This window comes from Eupeodes corollae, chromosome 2 (genome assembly GCF_945859685.1).
Source record: "Eupeodes corollae chromosome 2, idEupCoro1.1, whole genome shotgun sequence".
Classification (NCBI taxonomy): Eukaryota; Metazoa; Arthropoda; class Insecta; order Diptera; family Syrphidae; genus Eupeodes; species Eupeodes corollae.
This window is the reverse complement of record NC_079148.1, coordinates 22,445,209-22,465,288: the sequence shown is the minus strand read 5'-3', so window position 1 is coordinate 22,465,288 and position 20,080 is coordinate 22,445,209. Positions and strand designations below refer to the sequence as shown.

General features: G+C 33.9%; 1 protein-coding gene across 9 annotated transcripts in view; it reads right to left on the bottom strand.

Moving 5' to 3' along the window:
- The window catches only part of LOC129944003 (cytoplasmic dynein 1 intermediate chain), a 33,457-nt gene that overhangs the window by 9,734 nt on the left and 3,643 nt on the right, over positions 1-20,080 (bottom strand). For 2 of the 9 annotated variants that reach the window (XM_056053119.1, XM_056053120.1), the window contains exons 2-7: positions 16,645-16,877; positions 16,414-16,560; positions 16,207-16,334; positions 9,732-9,794; positions 9,264-9,284; positions 1,880-1,927 (exon numbers count right to left, since the gene is read on the bottom strand). In XM_056053119.1, coding sequence (XP_055909094.1) covers positions 1,880-1,927; positions 9,264-9,284; positions 9,732-9,794; positions 16,207-16,334; positions 16,414-16,560; positions 16,645-16,799 — 562 coding nt within the window. In that variant the 5' untranslated portion in view covers positions 16,800-16,877. The remainder of the gene's footprint in view (positions 1-1,879; positions 1,928-9,263; positions 9,285-9,731; positions 9,795-16,206; positions 16,335-16,413; positions 16,561-16,644; positions 16,878-20,080) is intronic. The other 7 variants (XM_056053122.1, XM_056053123.1, XM_056053125.1 and 4 more) reach the window with 5 other exon arrangements.

Below are 20,080 nucleotides of genomic sequence, written 5' to 3'. Positions count from 1 at the left end.
TTCGTTTCACTTTTGGACATGAAAGTATCAGCTGTTCAGGAAAATTATGGCTGAATCACATACACGCTTCAGCTTCGGCTTTGCCTGACGTTTACGAGTTCAGCCATAGGAATTCAATGCATGCTATCACAATGTAGCTTCGACCTCACGTTTTGTTTGACAATCGTAAGGAAAAGAATGTAATGTAACGTAATGTGATTCCAAACGGAAGCTCTAGTTCAATTTTCTGAACATTTGCTTTGTCTGACAGCTCATCAGCAGTAAAAAAATGTCAACAAACAAAATATTTGCTCTTTGGAGGGATGAAATAATAGAAATGTCATTCAAAGCAACCTCGAAGCAGGCCTAACGTAACGCAGACGAAGCCGAAGCTGAAGCGTGTATGTGTTTCAGCCATTAATTTCCGTCCGGAAAACAGAAAAAATAATTTTTAGCGAAAAATAACTGGATTTCAAATTGTTTTCTTAAAAAATAATCTTTGTGTGATTTCCCATCGACCAATATATAATTTTCATATCTTATAAAAGAGAAACACGGCCATAAATCCATTCAAAAATGCCAATCAGGAAATTTAGTTCCATTGACAGAAATTTTCAATGATAGCTGTAAACGAACTGTCAAAATAATTCCACTGGTTTTCATTATTGAAACTAATCATTGGTATTGTTTTTAAGAGGTTGGTTAAAGCATTTATGGAAAAAATCTTTCATTTGAAATAAATATTTCCTAAATCAAACATTTGATGTTTAAGTTGATTATTGAAAGTTAAACTGACAGGTGGAAAATGCAACGCTTGCAGTGGAACGACTATGTTCCAAAATAAGAAATCAACAATAAGCTATTATTGAAAACGATTTCATTATTGAAAAATTAAAAATTAATGAATTTTTTTAGTAGAAACAAATCTACAACATCAGCTTCAAAAAGAGACCAAACATAACAAATTTGACTTTCTTACTAGCTTTTAAATCTCGAATCAAAATTTTCAATGCTGAAATCCAATGATAGTTATACCTGACACCTTAAATTGATCCAAATACGACAGTTGTAAATAAAAATGAGTATTGTAAAACGTATTCGAAATTTTTCACGAATATCGTAGTACATAATAAGGAAATTAGGTTTTTATAAATTAAGGTTAATTGGTTTTTGAATAGTGGCAAAACTACATTATTTATGAACAAAAAAAGGAATACCCTTTTACCAAAAGAAATGTATATATGCTTTATTACAATGTATTTATTTATTATTATTTATATACTTTTTATTTTGTTTTATAAAATTATCCCAAAAATGATTTGATTTTTTGAAATGTTATCTGCTGCGGTAGCAATAAAAATTGTTAAAAGGCATATTTTAATGATTTAAAGCCAAATATGAATGAATTAATTAATTATGTTGTTATATTTTTTAAATAATGTTAGCAAATACATAGAAAGAAGCATGCAATAGTAGTAGAATATAATATGTAGGTAGGTACAATTACAATTTCGATTAAATTTATGTAAATTATTTGAAACATTTGCTAAATTTATCAACAACAAAAAAAGAAATTATAAATTGAGAATACAAATCAGGCAACCATTAAATACATTAAATAAAATAGTAGATCTACATTAAAACAATAGATAACACTCTCTTAATTGTTACCGAAAATGTTTTTGTTTCAATTTGTTTATAAAATTTAATTGAATTTTGATTGGATTTTTATAAAAAGCTTTTGTAAATTTCTGTAGAATGTTCAATAAATCCTTGAGAGACAAACGCACATATAACAACAACAAAAAAAAACGCGATTTAAATTTTAACATTTTTAACAAGTTCCTATTTTGCTTCATGTCGATCCTATTCACTGTCGATATAACTCACAGATACCTACCTGTGAATTCATCCTCCCACTCTAAACCTGGATTAAGATTGTATTCATCTTGAAGTAGAAAAGAATTTGTTTTGTTTTGTTCACGTTTTATTTTTATACAATCATCAACAAAAACAAAAAAAAAAAGAATAGAATAGGAATAATATCGATTTAAGTAACTAATTCTTATTTTGATTTATATTTGTATTTATTTTTTTTTTAAATTATGTTGGCCAATTTCTAGGAGTTTACAAAAATAATTTAAAAAAAAGTAAACAGCAAAACAAAACTAACGAAAAAATATCCTATATGAGGTTATGTATTATAATAAAAATGAATTTAAATTGTTTTTTTTTTTTTCGAATCGAGTTCATGCATACAAAAAGAAATGAAATGGATTTTGATAAAACAACACTCGACTGACTGTTTTTGGTTTGTTTTAAATGTATGTTCTTGTTTTAGTAGCACAAATAGGTTGCACAACAAAAACATTATTTTTATAAATCAAAAAGTCGTGTTAACCTCTCTCCAAATATTAATTAAAAATATATAAATGTAAAAACAAACATTTTAAAACAATTAAATTAAATTTGTACTTAATTAAATAAATGGAAATGGAAATGAAAATGGGACTAATGCAGCCATGTATGAACCAATAATAATCTAATGAAAAATTTCTTATAAATTAAAGTTATCTTCATTAAGGACTAATAATGGAACCTTTATATTGATTTTAATTGAACTGATTCTGAACTAATACTTTATGTCTTTTACATGATACTTTATTTATTTTGTGTAAACATGATTTTAAAGCCGATTATTATTCTAAATAAAATCAGTTAATGGATCCTAGCTTCGAATAGGCACCTTGCTCAAAACATAGTTTTTCGCAGCAGGCTGTGTTTTTGGTATGAATGAAATAATAATTTACAAGTATTTTCATAGCTTATGTACTGGGAATCTACTCTGACGACCTGCTCAGGTTTATTTATACAGCGCAAGTTAAATTAAACATTTATAGAGTCCTGACCATTATTTTCTGGAAGCAGAAATGCTCATAAAGCATAAGTTGTCAAGGAAGCATTTTAAGTTGAAGTCCGGTAGCGATTTAATGAAATGATGCAACCAATTATTTATTGTTCTTAATTTATTTTGCCACGCGAGAGGTCTTGGTTTCGATGCCTGCCCGTGCCAACTAAAGTTTTATTCACGGGTACGGCTCTTGCGAGGAATTGACAAATTCTCAACGAGTAATTCTTGTCATGAAAAAGTGTTTTCTAAAAATTAGCCGTTAGAATTCGGCATATAAACTGTAGGTCCCTTCCATCCCTATAATTTGAACATCATGTTCCGAAACTCCATCCGACACCACAACGATATCTCCTTCAAAAAGAGATCGAGGGAGATAAAACCGGGACCAAACGCCTTCAAGGAAATAACCGCCTCATCGCTAGGAGAAAACCACTGCTGGAAGTCATGATGAGCAACAACATTGAGCTAACTTGAACGAAGCTTTTGCCAAACACTTTGAACAGAGTTTCACTCCAAAACCATCAACGGACCAAGCCTTCCTCAACGAAGTAGAAACCTCCATCCAGTTGATTCAACAGCCAAACATTGAAGTTCAATTTGACGACAACCAGCTAATAACCATAAGTTCTGCAATCCTGAGGACATAGCCGAGATCATTAACAACTTGAAGCCGAAGAAGTCAACTGCAATGGACGGGATTTCCAACTATATCCTGAAAAGACTTCCTCAAGTTTTTTTGATAATCTTGACTTTTATCATAAATAACTGCATCAACAACGGCTACTTTCCAAAAAAGTGGAAGACAGCCAACGTAGTGGCAATTCCGAAGAAAGGCAGTACCAATATGATCTCCAACTACAATCCTGTCTCACTCCTCAACAACATCAGCAAAATTCTGGAAGAAGTCATTTTAAGGAGACAGAAGAAATTCTGCAACGAGCATAGCATCATCCCCGACATGCAGTTTGGATTCCGACAGGCTCACTCAAAGATCCATCCACTTCTAAAGTTTCAGTCTGACATCACCGCTGCTCTCAATAGCCACCGAGCCACAGTTGGATGCTTTCTGGATGTCGAGAAAGCTTTCGACAGCGTATGGATTGAGGCCCTCATCCATAAGCTTCGAATTTATAATATCCCACAGCCAATAACAAAAATTTTGTTTTCTTTTCTTTCTTTCAGGAACTTCTTCGTAGAAATAGATAGTTGCAAGTCAACGATTATAACCGTAATGGCTGGAATCGCCCAAGGATCGAAACTTGGACCGTTCCCCGACAGCCTGATGACATCTGACCAGCCAGTGCCAACGGATTGTGAGAACCTGCTGCTTGCGGATGACTCACTCACCTATTCGTCCTCCATGTTTCCTACGATCGCAGCCCGAAGAGTAGAAACACACATAAGCAGACTTAACGAATACTACCAGAAGTGGGGAATATGGATAAATACCTCCAAATCGGAACTGGTATGCTTCCGGTGACCTGTCACCAACAACAGCCACTGTAGATCGGCGGCAGTGGCCCGAAACCTTGTTCTGACGTTCCCGGATGGATCAAGGATTAAAGCCAAGAAGAACGACAAATACCTGGGAATACACTTCAATGAACTGCTGCGCTTCAACCCTCACTCTAAGGCTGTGATAACAAAAGCCAACATCGCACTCCATCGAGTTCATCCTCTCTTGAAGAAGAAAACTGGATTAAGTAAACCAACGAAAATGTTGATATACAAAAAACTGCTAAGACCGGTCATCACCTACTGTTTCCGATAGGGTTTACCATATCAAAAACTGCAATGGGAAGACTTAAAGTCTTCGAGAGGAAGATACTAAGGATATGCACCGATCAACAATTCGACCGTCAACGACAGAAGCACTATAGTAATCGTAGAGTCTACGAAGAAGCTGAAATCAAGCCACTTGACCAATTCCTTGCACAGGCAGCAAGGAAGATAATCAAAGACGCCAGCCACGCTAACCAATTAATGAGAAAGATGGCCAATCAGGAACGACACGAGGACCCGAGATACCTTTATGGTATGGATATTTTGGACAAACTCCCCACTGACGACGACGTCTCCTTCTATGCTGGCCTGGAGTCAGCATACTACCGCGGCTGAACACCGCCACACCCAACCAACCTCCATCAGGACAACCGGGACTGAACAACCCGAGATGAACCTCGCCAACGACACTTTTTTTTTAGCCATCGAATTTTGAATTTCATCAATGTATAAAGTTAGGCCCCCTTTGTGCCAACAAATGTTTTAGTTAAAGTTATTGTTAAATATTATTTATGTTAGAATTAAGCCATCCCTACAATTACTCGCACACAGGAATGGTTGAGAGTTGTAAGTCACTAGGCCATGGTTCTTTACGGACTGTTGCGCCATCTAATTTATTTATTTTGGCGCAAGAAGCTATTAATTATATTGTGCATAATTTGTTTTATTAATTCAGCAACTACATTTATGTAATATGTACTCAAAGTTTCAAAGCTACCTCTAATCATGTCAAAATGCAAATAAAATGTTCTTGGTACTAGGAATCTGATGAAATGCTGCAAGGGCATCATTCTTCTTAAATTCTATAATCATTTTTTCTATTTAAAAAATTAATGACAGTGTTTGTAAAATGTTTAGGTAATAAACAAATATACATAAAATACTAGTCATGGCATGAATTAAAAGTACTCTCAAGTCCTTAATATGTTAAAAACATAGTTAACATTGGACTTCGAGCCACTTCAATTTTTTAGAAATCCATTCGCATTCGGATTTTCAAAAATTCAGTAATCCAAGTGTACAAGAGCACCCAATCTAGTGCGGTTGACCTCGGCTAAATCATATGGAGCTCGGCGGAGCAATTATCCGAAAACCAAACATCAACTAGACATCTTTAACAAATGAATGTTTGCGGGACAATTCATAGATTAACTCCAGAATATTAATGTTTTTTTTTTAAGCTGCATGAGAAATTTCGATATGGTATGAAGGTTAAGAGTTTAAAACTGTGTTCAAACTTCTGTTCAGTTAAGTTAGGAAATTTATTATGAATCGTTTTCACTTGTGTAAAACAAAAATAAATACGTTGGAGAAGGTTAGGTTAACGTGGCTGCGGATTAAAATCCACACACTTAGGCCAAGCGAAAGGCCCATTGTGATAACACATGAATTAAAAGAATTACTTCTTACTAGTCGAAACATTTTGAGCTTTTTATAAAGCGAAGATGATATTTGATATCCTTTTTAGCTAGTTCATTGGGATTATCAAAAGAGTAGTCCCCCAGATGAAGTTTGCGTCTTTGTGAAAAAGCAGGGCAAGTGCAGAGGAGTGAGAGATTGTTTCCTCTTCTTCTTCGTCCATACAGCTCCTATAGAAGTCATTTGAGGCTACACCAAGTCGTATTGCGTGTCTGCCTATAAGACAGTGTCCCGTAAGGACACTTATTAGGGAGCTAATATGAAGTCTGCTTTGAGATAACAAGTCTTTAGAGAGGTTTAGGTCCAGTAAAGGCCATATGAGTTTTGTGGCTGCGCATGTTGGTAAGTTGTGCCACCTAGAATTTGCTATCGCAAAAGCTGTTTCTTTTAGCATGTACTCTTTTTCTGAGTTCACACCACTACCAACTCCCTCATTTGTCTTGGATCCATCTGTATAAAAATGAATACTTTTGTTATCCAGGCGTTTTTTGTCTTCCCATTCATCTCTGGATGGAATGGATAGCTGGAAGTTTTTTCCAAATAGGGGTTTAGGAATAGCATAGTCTATGTATTTGGGTAAAGAACCAAAGAGGTTCAAAATGACGGAGTGCCCCACATTTTGTTGGTTTATTGAGATGAGGCGTCGAGTCTTATCGCTGTACTCGCTGCCACTTGTTTACTGAAGATGTCGAGGGGTGTCGTAGTATGTGACTTTCTCCATTTCAGTCCACCATACTGCAACCCCGTACATAAGTATTGGTCGGATGACCGATGTGTATAGCCAGTAGATTATGCGAGGTTGAAAACATCATTTGCTTCCTATAGGTTTCTTGCAAAGGAAAAGAGCTGTTGTAGCTATTTTAACTCTTTCCTGTATATTAGATTTCCAGCTTAATTTTTTGTCCAATATCAGACCAAGGTATTTGGCTTCATTGTTAAAAATTAGTGGTATACTTTTTATTGAAGGAGGTACAATTACTGGGATCTTGTATTTCCGTGTGAAAAGGATGAGGATTAATACTAAATCCGCAGTGATCTGCCTATCTAGTGAGCATATTGAGTGCATTTTGGAGGAGGTCTCTCAGTGTATTAGGATGTTCCCCTGTGACGGCGATAGCAACATCATCGGCATACGCAACCACTCTGTAGCCTTCCCTCTCAAGGGATATTAGTAGTTCGTTAACCACTATGTTCCACAGGAGAGGGGACAGAACACCACCTTGCGGAGTGCCTCTACTGACAGACCATTTGTGCAAAAATCTCCCAAACTAGGGTTGATGATCCTGCTTTTTAGCATTAGATTAATCAACTCACAGATTGAGTATTCGACGTTTAAGGTCGTCATAGCAGAAGTGATAGCGGATGTGTCAACGTTGTTGAAAGCGCCCTCAATATCCAGGAAGGCCACCATAGTATATTCCTTTTTCTCTAGGGAGTATTCGATAGTTCTTACCATAGTGTCCAAGGCTGTTTCTACCGATTTCCCTTTGCAGTAAGCATGCTGAGACATTGATAGTCTCTTCTCAATGTTGTTACGTATATGGATATCGATCAATCGGTCCAGAGTTTTGCGAATGAAAGATGATAGGCTAATAAGTCTTAGGTCTTTAGGGTTGACATGCGAGCATTTGCCCGCCTTGGGAATGAAAACTACCTATACATCTTTCCATCGCTGAGGTATATAGACCAGATTTATAGAACTTTTGAAGATCATCTCAATGATGGGCGAAGTTATATCAATGGTATATTGTAGCTCAGCTGGTACGATTTGATCTGGACCTGGAGATTTGTAAGGTTTGAAACTATTCAGTGCCCATGTCAATTTTTCTTTTGTAACCAGATCAGGAGAAGATCATAGAACATTTTGTCTATTTGTTAAGTGATGAAGAAATTGCTTTGTCAAATTGACTGTTTGATGCAGTTTACACACTAGCGAGCAATCGGTCCTTATTTCTTCCTTCGAAGTGAGTAGGGAGCTGTCGTTACAATTAATAGCGAGAGCTTTCGAGCCATGCTGACTGATTTGTATGTTGCAAAACATTATTCAGTTAATACCGACGACATTCGGTTCCAACAAGAAGGCAAAAGATGTTATACAACACTCGCAACTTAATAAGTAATTTATTGCAAGATCAACTTGGTGGCAACTTTTTATTCTTAAGTGTTAACACCTTCGTTGATGTGACTTAACGAATCTCGATTAATTTAAATGGGCCATTGTTGTTTTGATATCTCACGCAGTTAAGTATTTTGTGTCACTCTTATCTTTCATGTAATCCAGTTAAGAAAGTTCATCGGATGGTTTTTTTTATCGAAAAATTGTGTTCAGCGATGAAGCTCATTTCTGATTTAATGGAAATTAGAAGAAGCAAAACTATTCTATCTGAGCTACCAATGCATCCAGAAAAACTCACCGCTTGGTGTGAGATGGCTGTCATAATCATGATTTGGCTGTATTTCTTCAAAGATGATACGAATCGCAGGGTTACTGTAAATGGTGAGCGTTACTGTGCGATGGCATACTTTTGTGTGCGATAAATAAAGATCTTGATTTGCATGACTCGTTGTTTCAAGAAGTCAATTGGCCTATATCGGGCTATTTTACGCCTTTGGACTATTTTAAGGGGAGCAATGTTAAGGCTCATGTCAATAGCCAGAACTCCGCTTGCGGTTGGCTACGTAGTAAATAAAAAAACATTTTGCATAAGTCAAACGTACTTATTAATTAACGTTCTAGTAAGTTCCATAATTAGTCCCTAAAAAATATCAATAACTTTTTGTAATATTGTGATACTTGTATGAACATAAAATTGTCTCTCACAAAGACCACAATCAATTAAAAATAAACTATTATATTTATTCATTATTTGTGTGTACTGATAAATCATTTATAATATAACAGAAAAAAAAAACATGGGTGGAGAAATAAAATTATTATAAAAACGAATAACTCCTGTAAAAATTAAAAATAATTTAGTCTACAAAAAAAAAAAAACATACAATTTCTTACATCTACTAACAAAGAATATAAAATTATTATATATTTTTATACTGCAACTATATAATATATACTATTTACCTCTTTACATTAAACAATAAAATAAAAATTAACAGAAAATAAAATAAAAGAAAACAAAAACAGAAACACAAGACATTTAATAACTCAACTCACCGTAATAATCCGATGCGTGAGCTAAAATTAAAACAAGAAAATTAAAAAGACCAACATTAGCTTTCTAAATTAAATGATACATAAATATTAAATACAACATTTGGCACTTTTTTTTTAAATTTTAAATTAAAAATTACAATTATTATTATATTTTTTTTTTATAAATCATTATTCGAAGAAATTAACCTCGGTTGTTATAAAACCATAAATGTAAATTATTAATTTTCTAATACTCTTCAATCAACCACACACTCGTATACATTTTCTAAAATTAAAATAATAATCTTTTCTAATCATACTAAAAAAAATTAAATTAACTTAAAAATATTGATTATTTCTCAAACAACCGAGATAAATTGTTTTAGTATTTATTTTGTTCTATAAATAAAAATAATTTTGTTTTTATTTGATGTTATAATGTTATGGGAATATAAATGAAAGAATTTTATATTTATTTAAAGAAAATACCTTTGCGGGGTCTCCACCAATCCTCCATATATCCTGATAAAGGTGAGGAATGGCAAGAAAGAACTGTATTTGTTATTTAATTTCACTACGAATTGCTAATTGGGATTTGTTTAAAATATATAATTTTGTTCAACTATTTTTTGATTAGTTAAATGCAAAAAAAATATAGTGTAGAGAAACTTTAGCATCGCTATTTTTGTTTACTATTTTGCAGGTTAGGAGATATTTTAATGTTTTTGGGCTAAAAAAAAAATGTGCAACTGTGTTTGTTGGTGTATGTTAAGGGAACGTGCAACAAGGACTCATTAAACATGCTTCTGTTGGAAATTGTGTGTGATTTTTAATTAAAAAAAGTTACAGCTTGTTTTTATTTTCCTAAACGAGCCTTTTTTTATTTAATTTGTTACATTGTTTGAATCAGTGATATTAGGAAGCTTAATGGTGGAATTAAAAAGCAAAAGTAAAAAATCTATACATTTTTTGAAGCTTTTCCCGAGGTAGTTCGATACTATTAGAGTTATTATTTGGTTAGAGTTTAAATAAAATTTAACAACAACAGTCGTATTTATAAAGTATATAATAAATGGATTTACAATGCGTAACTATTTTAGCAAAATTGTGTGTGCTTAGCCAGACGAAGAAATAATCTTTAATTTTTCCCTTTTCAGGTTGTTAATACAACCATAAATAAATCGATGTGAAAATCCAGGAGCCGAAAATATTAAGCATTAAAATTGATCTCTTAAAAATCGAAATTCATGTTTTTCTATTTTGCAATTTCGCCTACAGTCGAGATTTTTTTGTATTAATATTGTTAATATGTTTAAAGTGAAGCATGAAACATTTAGGCAGTCCCCGATTGATGTAATTGCTTCGGTTATATCCTTGTTGACTTGAACTTGTTTCCTAAGCATTTAGTAGCATGTTAGGCAATATCGAATATGTGATCATTTCATAATAGGTGATCTGTGATACACATACCGAGTACTGAAAGTACTAGTGTGTACTAAGATAGTGGCATCAGAAGTAAGTTATGCTTTAACGAGAGGAGACAGCATTAAATTCTACATGGTTAATAATTTCCCATTCGACAATGCTGTCGAGAACGAAATTTAATGTGCTTAAAATACGCTGCCGTTGAAGTTCTGCATCCGAAGGACAAGAATGTGAGTCCAGAAACGAATATGAAAAGCTACGAGTTCTGTCGTCAGCGAAACAGTTTAATAAGATAGGAAGTACCAGATATAAGAAAGAGAGTCGGAGACAAAACGTAACCCTGGGGAACACCATAATTTATTTTATAAATTCGTTCTGTTTGGGTTTTAGGGGTCTTGTTTTTTTTATTTTATATGAACGTTTTACTACATAGCCATTCTTGATTTTATTGTTGATGAAATAAGTACAAACTATCGTAACTACATGTTGTTGCAACTTAACAATAAAACCATTTTAAAAATACTATAAAGTGAATGATCGATTGACAATCTGTTTTATTTCATATACACTTTGGAATGATTAAAATAAAATTAAAACAAAAATTCACTGAGGGGGTCATTCCGTAAAACGATTATCGCATTTTGACGATAGTCTCACTTCACGTAAGACGATAATTATTGTCAAAGTGATATCGTCAAAACGATTGCGTTTGCACGATAGCTAAGTAGGTATCGTCTGCTATTAATTTCCATTGATAACTAAGCAAATTGAAGTAAAAAAGTTTTGACGTAGTTAAGTTTTGTTACAAAATTAAAATAAAAACTTAAAAAAATGATGAATGGGACCTTCTATCTATTCTTACCCATATTTACATAACCATTTTTGTATATACAAAACATTAGTAATCATGTTGTTAAATAAATAAAACAATTGTAGTTTGTATTATAAACAATAAATTTGCCAAACGGTTGTTTTACATGCATAATATTTATACCTTCAATATTAAAATTTGCTGTAAATATTGAAGTTTTGAGGCGGAGGAAAATTGGTATGTTCGACAGGCAAGGCTTTTAGCATCGCTCTTGCACAAAGCACTAATCCAAAGTAGTTTTGGAAACAAACAATATGTTTGAAGCCAAGTAATGTTCCCTGTGGATAAAATGGAGTCATCACTTTTTTCCCTTGGAAAATTGGGTTTATTTCTGCAGCTGATTTACAAAAAAAAAATAGTTGGCATGTTTATTAACAATACATTTTTGCAAATTTTCAAAATTTCCCAAAGACATAAACGAAGTTTAATAACATTTTCAAGTTACTCAACAAACATTATATTTCGTTGAGTTTATTTTGACATTTCAGTCATAGTATAAGAGTATTTGAAATCAGTGAGTGTCATTAATATTCGGTTTTTATCATGCAATTTCTTTTCTCATATTTTCAACTTACAAACATTATTATAAATCTTATTTGTTTATTTTAATTATGAATGAATATATTCTTTACAATTGATCAAAAATTGTCCGCCATTTACCATCCTCCGCTAAGATTATTAGATGTAAACGCATAAAGGCTGAATGTAAACGCTCCATTAATATTCGGTTTTTTCTTCCTCTGCTTGTTTTGACATTTCTTAAGACTAACGGTTTGTTTTTTTTTAATGTAAAATTAAACCAAACTAGTTCGTAGGTTTTCTGCGTACATTTGTAAAGTAATTAGAAGTCAAAGATTATAGAATTATTCAATAAATAAAACATGGGTGGTAAAGGACAAAATTCGAGTCTTGAAACAAGAAAACTTGTTATTATTCAACACGAAAAAGGTGAAACTTACAAGAAAATTGCAGAGTTATTAAATATTAAGCCAAATACTGTCGGGGATATAGTTCGGAGATACAAAAATAAAGGAAGAATCGAAACAAAGAAGCAGTTGGGGCAACCAAAAAAACTTACGACGAAAGAAGAACGGCTTATAGTACGAAGATCAAAGCTAATCCTCGTTTAAGTGCCCCAAAAATAGTTGAGAAAGTCAGAATTGAATGCAAAAAGCAAATATCTGCATCGACCATTCGTTGTACCATCAAAGCATATGGCTACAATGGTCGTGTTGCCCGAAAGAAGCCCTTCATTAATACGCGCAACAGGAAAACCGAGTCAACTTCCCGAAGGAGCATAAAAACAAGGATGCAAATTGGTGGGACGACGTTTTTTTTGCCAGCGAGAGTAAGTTTAATCTCTTTGGTTCAGACGGAAGGGTTATGGTTTGGCGGAAACCTAACGAAGAGCTAAAGGGCAAAAATTTAAAACCAATTGTCAACCATGGCGGCGGGCACGTCATGGTTTGGGGTTGCATATCTGCAAAAGGCATGGGTAATTTTGTTTTCATCGACGGCATTATGAATAAAGAACAATATTTGAGAATTTTGAGAGAAAATTTGAGACAAAGTGCTGAGAGAATGGGTGTTTTGCGCAGTTTCAAGTTTTACCAGGACAACGATCCGAACCTTATGCTCATGTTGTTAGAGAGTTGCTACTCTATAACTGTCCAAAAGTTATCCAAACGCCTGCGCAATCCCCAGATTTGAACCCCATTGAAAATTTGTGGGATAAATTGGATCGAAGAGTTCGAGAAAACCCCGTTTCTTCAATAAGTGGACTTAAAATTCGACTCCAAGAAGAATGGAACAAGATTAGTGTAGAATATCTTTCCAAAATTATAAAAAACATGCCTCAAAGACTTCAAGGAGTCATATCCAATCAAGGTTATCCGACAAAATATTAAATCATTCCCTAAAAAATGAATTTCGTAACGATGCATTTGTGTTTTTAGAAAAAAACGAATATTAATGAACTATGTTTTTTTAAAGTTTTGTTCCTTTTCTATTTTTTTCTTTGTTTAGCTTTTAGTTTGGTAACCAAAAATTATACCATTTAATAAGAAATATTAAATTCTTTTTTCACAAGCAAGAAATAGTTGCATATATTTTATTTTTAAACACCAAGTCGAAGTAAAAAAAAATAATAACAAAAACTGAATATTAATGGCACTCACTGTATACTGAACGATCTTATACTGAAAACGATTGACGAGACTTTAGTGATAAAGTTACGTGAAGCATACTATTGACGATATCGGTAATGATAACCGTTTTGACCATTATCGTTTCGGAAATTACGGAATGACTCCCCTGAATAAACAATTACAATTTTTGTATGTAAAAAGAAAGAATGGTTTTTGCAATATACAGTAAGAACCCCATTATTTAGAATTCTGTGTCAATAATCAAAAATTATGCTTTTGAGCTGAGGTTTCCAACTTTGCATATATCAATTGTGGGCTCCCATTAATTTAATTCACTAAATCGAACTGAAAAGAAGTTGAATTGTCATACCCTGAAACGAGTTATTTGCCTTCCATAAAGTTATTTTCTATTATTGGCCATTGGTACAAAAATTAATTTATTTTTAGGTCTATTCAAATCATCGAAATTGAATAACACTGTCAATTTTTTGGCACACCATTGCAGTTACTTTTTGCAATAGATGCAATCTTTTTTGCCATACTTATAATACCTAACCCCCAGGTTTACATCTTTCTTTCTTTCATACAAATATTGTGCTAATGCTAAGCTTTCCAAAAAAATACGTATGTTATATCTTGATTGTGGGCAATAGGTAGACTAACTGCTTATTCTCAGTGTTTAAGTGTAATTCGATAGTAATCTGTTTTTAAAGTAACACGTTGCTTTATCACTATGATGATGCATCTGCATGTTTCAAGAAAAGGATAAAGAACCTTTAAGGAATGTTTATTTCTCTAAATATCTTGCACGTTGTATTTCCAGCATTGATAAAACAACGTGTTTTAGATGCTTTTCGACATTGTCCCTGAAAAGTTTTTGATTTCTGAGAATTACTATTTTGAATTTATTTTGGCATTATAGCGCAGTTTATTTTGCATGAAAGTCATGATTTCTTAAAAAAAAAAGAATTAGACACAAATTATAATTCTAGAAAATCAAAAATCTATTGACCAGCTTAAAAACTTGTTAATTAAATCCCAGGTGCTCTTCTGTTGAAGTCGCGTAAACAAGGCTAATTTCAAGCTTATGTTAAAAAATGATTGCTTAAAAGTTATGATCACTTTGGAGCTCACATAATTTGAAAATCGCTCAAAAAATACTTATGTCAGTTTTTGGAAAAAATACTGAAAAACTTAAATAGCTTCATCTTTGTACAATTTGTTCAAAGGTAATGAATCATGAATGTAAGTTGAAAACAGACATTTTTTCAATGTTCTACTTGAAGATCGTAGAACGCAATATCTTAAGTAGGGTTGTCCGAAAGCGAACACTCAATGATTTTTGACTTCAGAAGATGCTAAAATCATGTTTAAGAAAAAATGAAAAATATTTTAATTGTTTTAGAGAATATTTTGAAAAAATGTGTTATTCTTATTATAGTTAGGCTGACATTAAAAACAGCAAACTCTTTAATTTACACACTCTTTTTTTTTGATATGTAGAAATGAAATTGCAGATAAATGTGAATGTTATATCATTGTAATTAATGTTAGACTAAATTTGCAAAGTTAATTTTGAATAAAATAAAATACAAAAAAAAAACAAATATTATTTTAAATGCAGAACATTCAAATCGTAAAATTGAAAATATTTTTGATTATTTACAATATTGAAAGCAAATACTTGGAAGCTCAATTACGATGTGCAGTTTTGTTTGCTGCAGTGCTGCAGAATTTGCACATGCAGAATTTGCACATCATAGTTATTGTATTACACCCATCATAATATTAGTCTTTAGACTTTCGGTTTTATGCCTTGATGGACGGGAGTCAATTGCTTTTGCTTTTTGACAAGCCACACAACTATTTCTGTATGCTTTTTGGTTGCGTTTGAGAATTAAAATGATAAATATTTAAAACTTTCTTTTTTAAGGAACGTTCGTCGCAATATTTTATTTTTTTGAAAATTTTACATTTCAAAGAAAGGAAGACAATAAGTCAACAAAATGTTCTCATCAAAACGAATAAAATTAATTTGGATAAACAAAAAAACTACATCTTTTTTCCATTTTGCGTTTTCCATAAAATTAAGTATTCCTTAGAATTTTAACTTAAATGAATTATTATGTATTCAACTGGAAAGTGAAATGATATAAGAACAAAAAAGGAAGGCTGTTACTAATTATGATTATGTCCAATTTATAAATTTCGATATAATGACGTTTAAAACAGGATCTTTAAAAAGGGACTAAAATCCATGAAGTTTAAATATTTTAAACTTGTAAAAATATAATTTAAGGCTAATTCTTAAAGTAAAAAATAGACAAGCATTTTTATCATTATTAGTAGGGATATCTATATATATGTTTGTATTATTTTATTTGTATATAAATATGTTTATATGATATGTATATATATATACAGGGAACTAAAAAAACACATGAAAGCTATATAAATGTAAAATTTAAAAAAAACAAAATCAAACCAACACATTATAAAAACCACACAAGAAACTACCCACCATCACGTTCGTGTCCACCTGAGCTATTCGTTTGGGTTTGCTTTGTGTAGACGAGAGTTTCCTTTGGTGGAATGTTTGTTGCCTGTACAGTGACGACACTCAAATTCAATGGCTTTTTACGACCAACACTTTAAGAAGAAAAACCAAAAATAACATTATCAATATTATAATAAACAATATATAGAATTGAAAATAAAAACATCATACCTTTGGCCATTTACACTTGGTTGCAAACTTGCATCTGGAGTTATATTATTTGAGTTTTCTGATGCTACAGAATTAACAGATGAAAGTGAGGATAAGACTTCTGATACTGGAGCAACACCCAAAGATGATAACATTTCATCTAAGTCCCTATGATAAAGAATACACATTATTTTGTCATAAATTACAAATTTGAGTGACAATGAAAGCTGAAAAATAATTGAAAAAACTTACTTTCTTTGATCCTTGTCAATTCCAACACCACCACCTATTCGTCCAGTAGCCTCTTCGATGTCTTTCATTTCTTTTTCACGACGTCTGCGATCTTTTTCTTCCCGCAAAGCAGCCAACTTGGCTTTTTTGCGTTCTAATTCAGCTTTGCGATCCATGACGGTTTTTTGTTGTCTGGACTTGTTTTATTTAATTTAGGAATTGGGTTTCAAAAGAGATTCGTCGAGATTTTTGAGCTGAAATATTTAAAAAGAATTTAAATTATCTACTACACTTGTAAGTAAATAATATTAATGAGATTTACGAGTATGTTAAAAAAATAAGATGGTTGTTTCTTTGGCTAACTGTTCAGAGTTATTCAGATCTAATAACAATTACTAAACTAATTACTGACCCTATAAGCATAAAAGTACTTTTAGTGGCAACAAAGTAAATCGCACACGAGGTGTGTATGAAACAAGTGTGTCGCGTTTTTCGTTAACTCTAAACAGAACTCTCAGTTAAGAAGAAGTATTAACATTTTTTTAAGAAAATAGACATAGTGTATTAATTTTATATTGGAACCCCTTTTTTTAAAAACTTAAATATTCTTTTGCTCTAAATCTTGTGATAAAAAAATGAATGGAAGAGCGTAGTTTCTCGTCGCAGACTTGTGCAGAAGGTGACCATTGATATGTATAACTTCGAGCTGTTCAAAGAATTTGTCTACCTGGAAACTGCTGTTAACTTTTCAAATGACATCAGTGCTGAAACCAAGCGTAGAATAACTCTAGCTAAAAGCTGTTTCTCTGGACTAAGCAAGAATTGAGAAACAAGAACCTTATCATCCCGGTCTTTCTATATGGTGCAGAAACATGGGCCCTCTTTCAGGCGAATGAAAGCTCTCTTTTCCAGAGGAAGGTTCTACGTTCGAAAATAACACATGGCGGAGACGAAACAAAGAAAACTTTATGACCTGTAAAGCGATTTGCCTTTGGTCAACAAAATGCGTATAAGCGATTAAGATGGCTAGGACATATTGAGCGAATGAGTATAGAAGGTCCGGCTCATAAAGTATTAAACGACAAGACAGAAGAAAAAAGAAGCAGAGGCAGAGCTCTTCTAACGTGAGGCCGATATACGCCTGCTTTTTTATTCATAACTGGAGACAGAAAGCTAGAGCTAGAGTTAGCTGACGGAATCTTTTACTTGAGTCCCAGGAGCACCTCCCGCTCTTTCCGCCTACTATTTATGTTGATTCTAAGACAGTTTAGTGTTGTCTAGGATTTGTTTGCATCATCAAAGTCCAAAGTCGAAGATTCGATTTGTCTTCATTGAAAAGGGTATTTGGCTAAAACTATTGTACACCTTTCTGGTACACCTATCGTCTAACGTTTTTACTTCTTCAACTGTACGATTATTTTCATTCGGGGAAAGAATCATTTCATGCTCATTCGAAAACCCTTTACCTATTTTCACAATAACTTTTTTTAGAGTGCATCTGTTCAAAAATGTATCGAAAAGCAGTGGCAACATTGCCAAGATGTAATCAGAGAAGCCGCCTCTAATGTGCTGGGTTTCAAACAGCCACCAACAAGGAACCTCTGGTTTGATGAGGAATGTCGGCAGGCAAATGCAGCCAAACAACAGGCACGCAAAGCGACGCTGTATAAAAGGACAAGAGCTGCTCATGAGCTATATGAGCAGAAGAGGCGAGAGGAACGCCGACTTCTCAGAAGGAAAAAGAGAGGGCATGAGAAGCTTGCGGTCGAAGATGTTAAGAGGTTTAAAAGCAGGAATGAAGGTCGAAAGTTTTATGAACAGGTAAAACGAAATTCACAGTACATAAACCTAGAACCGAAGGCTGCAAAGATGAAAGTGGAAAAATCATAGTGGAACCGCAGTCAATGCTGAGGATATGGAAAGACCACTTCTGCAGACTGTATAACGATGACGAACCTACGGACTTAGACGAAGTAAAGATTTCCATATCTAAGCTGATGTCTAATAAATCCGCTGGAGCGGATGGCTTGAGTGCCAAGCTCTGGAGATAAGTTGGTGAGGAGCATGAATCAACTTATCTGTAAGATATGGTCGAAAGAAAGCATGCCTGATGAATGGAACCTCAGTATTGTTTGACCGATCCTGAAAAAAGGAGACCCTCTTAACTGCACCAACTCTAGAGGCATCAGTCTACTTAACATCGCCTACAAAATCTTCTCTGCCGTAATATGTGAACTTCTAAAGCCCATCGTCAACAACCAGATAGGTCCTCATCAGTGTGGTCTTAGACCAGGAAAGTCCACAGTTGATCAAATATTCACATTAAGGCAGATCCTGGAAAAAACCCAAGAACATCAAATCGACACCCACCATCTTTTCATCGATTTCAAGGCCGCATATGACAGCATCTTCAGGGCCATATCTAGTTTTGGCATCCCTGCTTTTGTGAGTATTGAGGCAGAGGCGCAAAAATGGGTTTAACGGTTAATGAGGGCAAAACAAAGCACATGCTGTTGTCAAGAAAGGACATACAACACCGTCTTGGTCAAAACATCACCATCGACAGATGTAACTTTGAGGTAGTCAAGGACTTCGTCTACCTAGGCTCCGCTGTAAACGCAGAAAACAACACCAGCGCTGAGATCAAACGCACAATAACTCTTGCTAACCGCTGTTTCTTTGGACTAAGAAAGCAATTGAGTGGTAAAGTCCACTCTGGAAACACCAAAGTGTTGCTATATAAGACCCTTATCATCCCCGTCCTGCTATACGGTGCAGAAGCATGGACTATGACAAAAGCGGGTGAAAGCATCTTGGGTCGGTTCGAGAGAAAAGTTCTTCGTGTGATCTATGGTCCCATATGCATCAAAGAGGAGTTGAGGAGAAGATGGAACGTTGAGCTGTACGGGCAGTACAGCGACGTAGACTTAGCCAGAAGGGTAAAAGTCCAACGTCTAAGAAGGCTGGGTCACATAGAGAGCATGGAAACTAATGCTCCCGCCCGGAAAGTCTTCGAACACACAACCTCAGGACAGTGCAATAGAGGAAGACCGTGGATCAGGTTTCGCGCACAAGTGGAAGGTGACCTCACCCAACTTGGAGCGCGAAACTGGTGACATCTAGCTAGGGACCGAGCTAGATGGAGAAGTTTGTTGGGTGAGGCCTTAGTTCACACAGGACTGTAGCGCTAACTTTAAGTAAGTAAGCAAGTGTTCAAAAATGGTCTGAAGAGATTCGATAGCATTTTATGTGTAGATGCTACCAATCGGCAAAGGAATAGATCTAGTGAATAGATCAAATTCCCGAACATTATGGTTCTTTTCTGAAGCGTACAAAGTGCGATAGATTAATTTGTTGGCCGTAAACTATTCTTGGAGATATGTCGAACAGGCGAAAAAACCGATAAATGAATATCATTGCGCTTCCCAGTGGTTTTTAAAACAAGACTTTTCTCCAG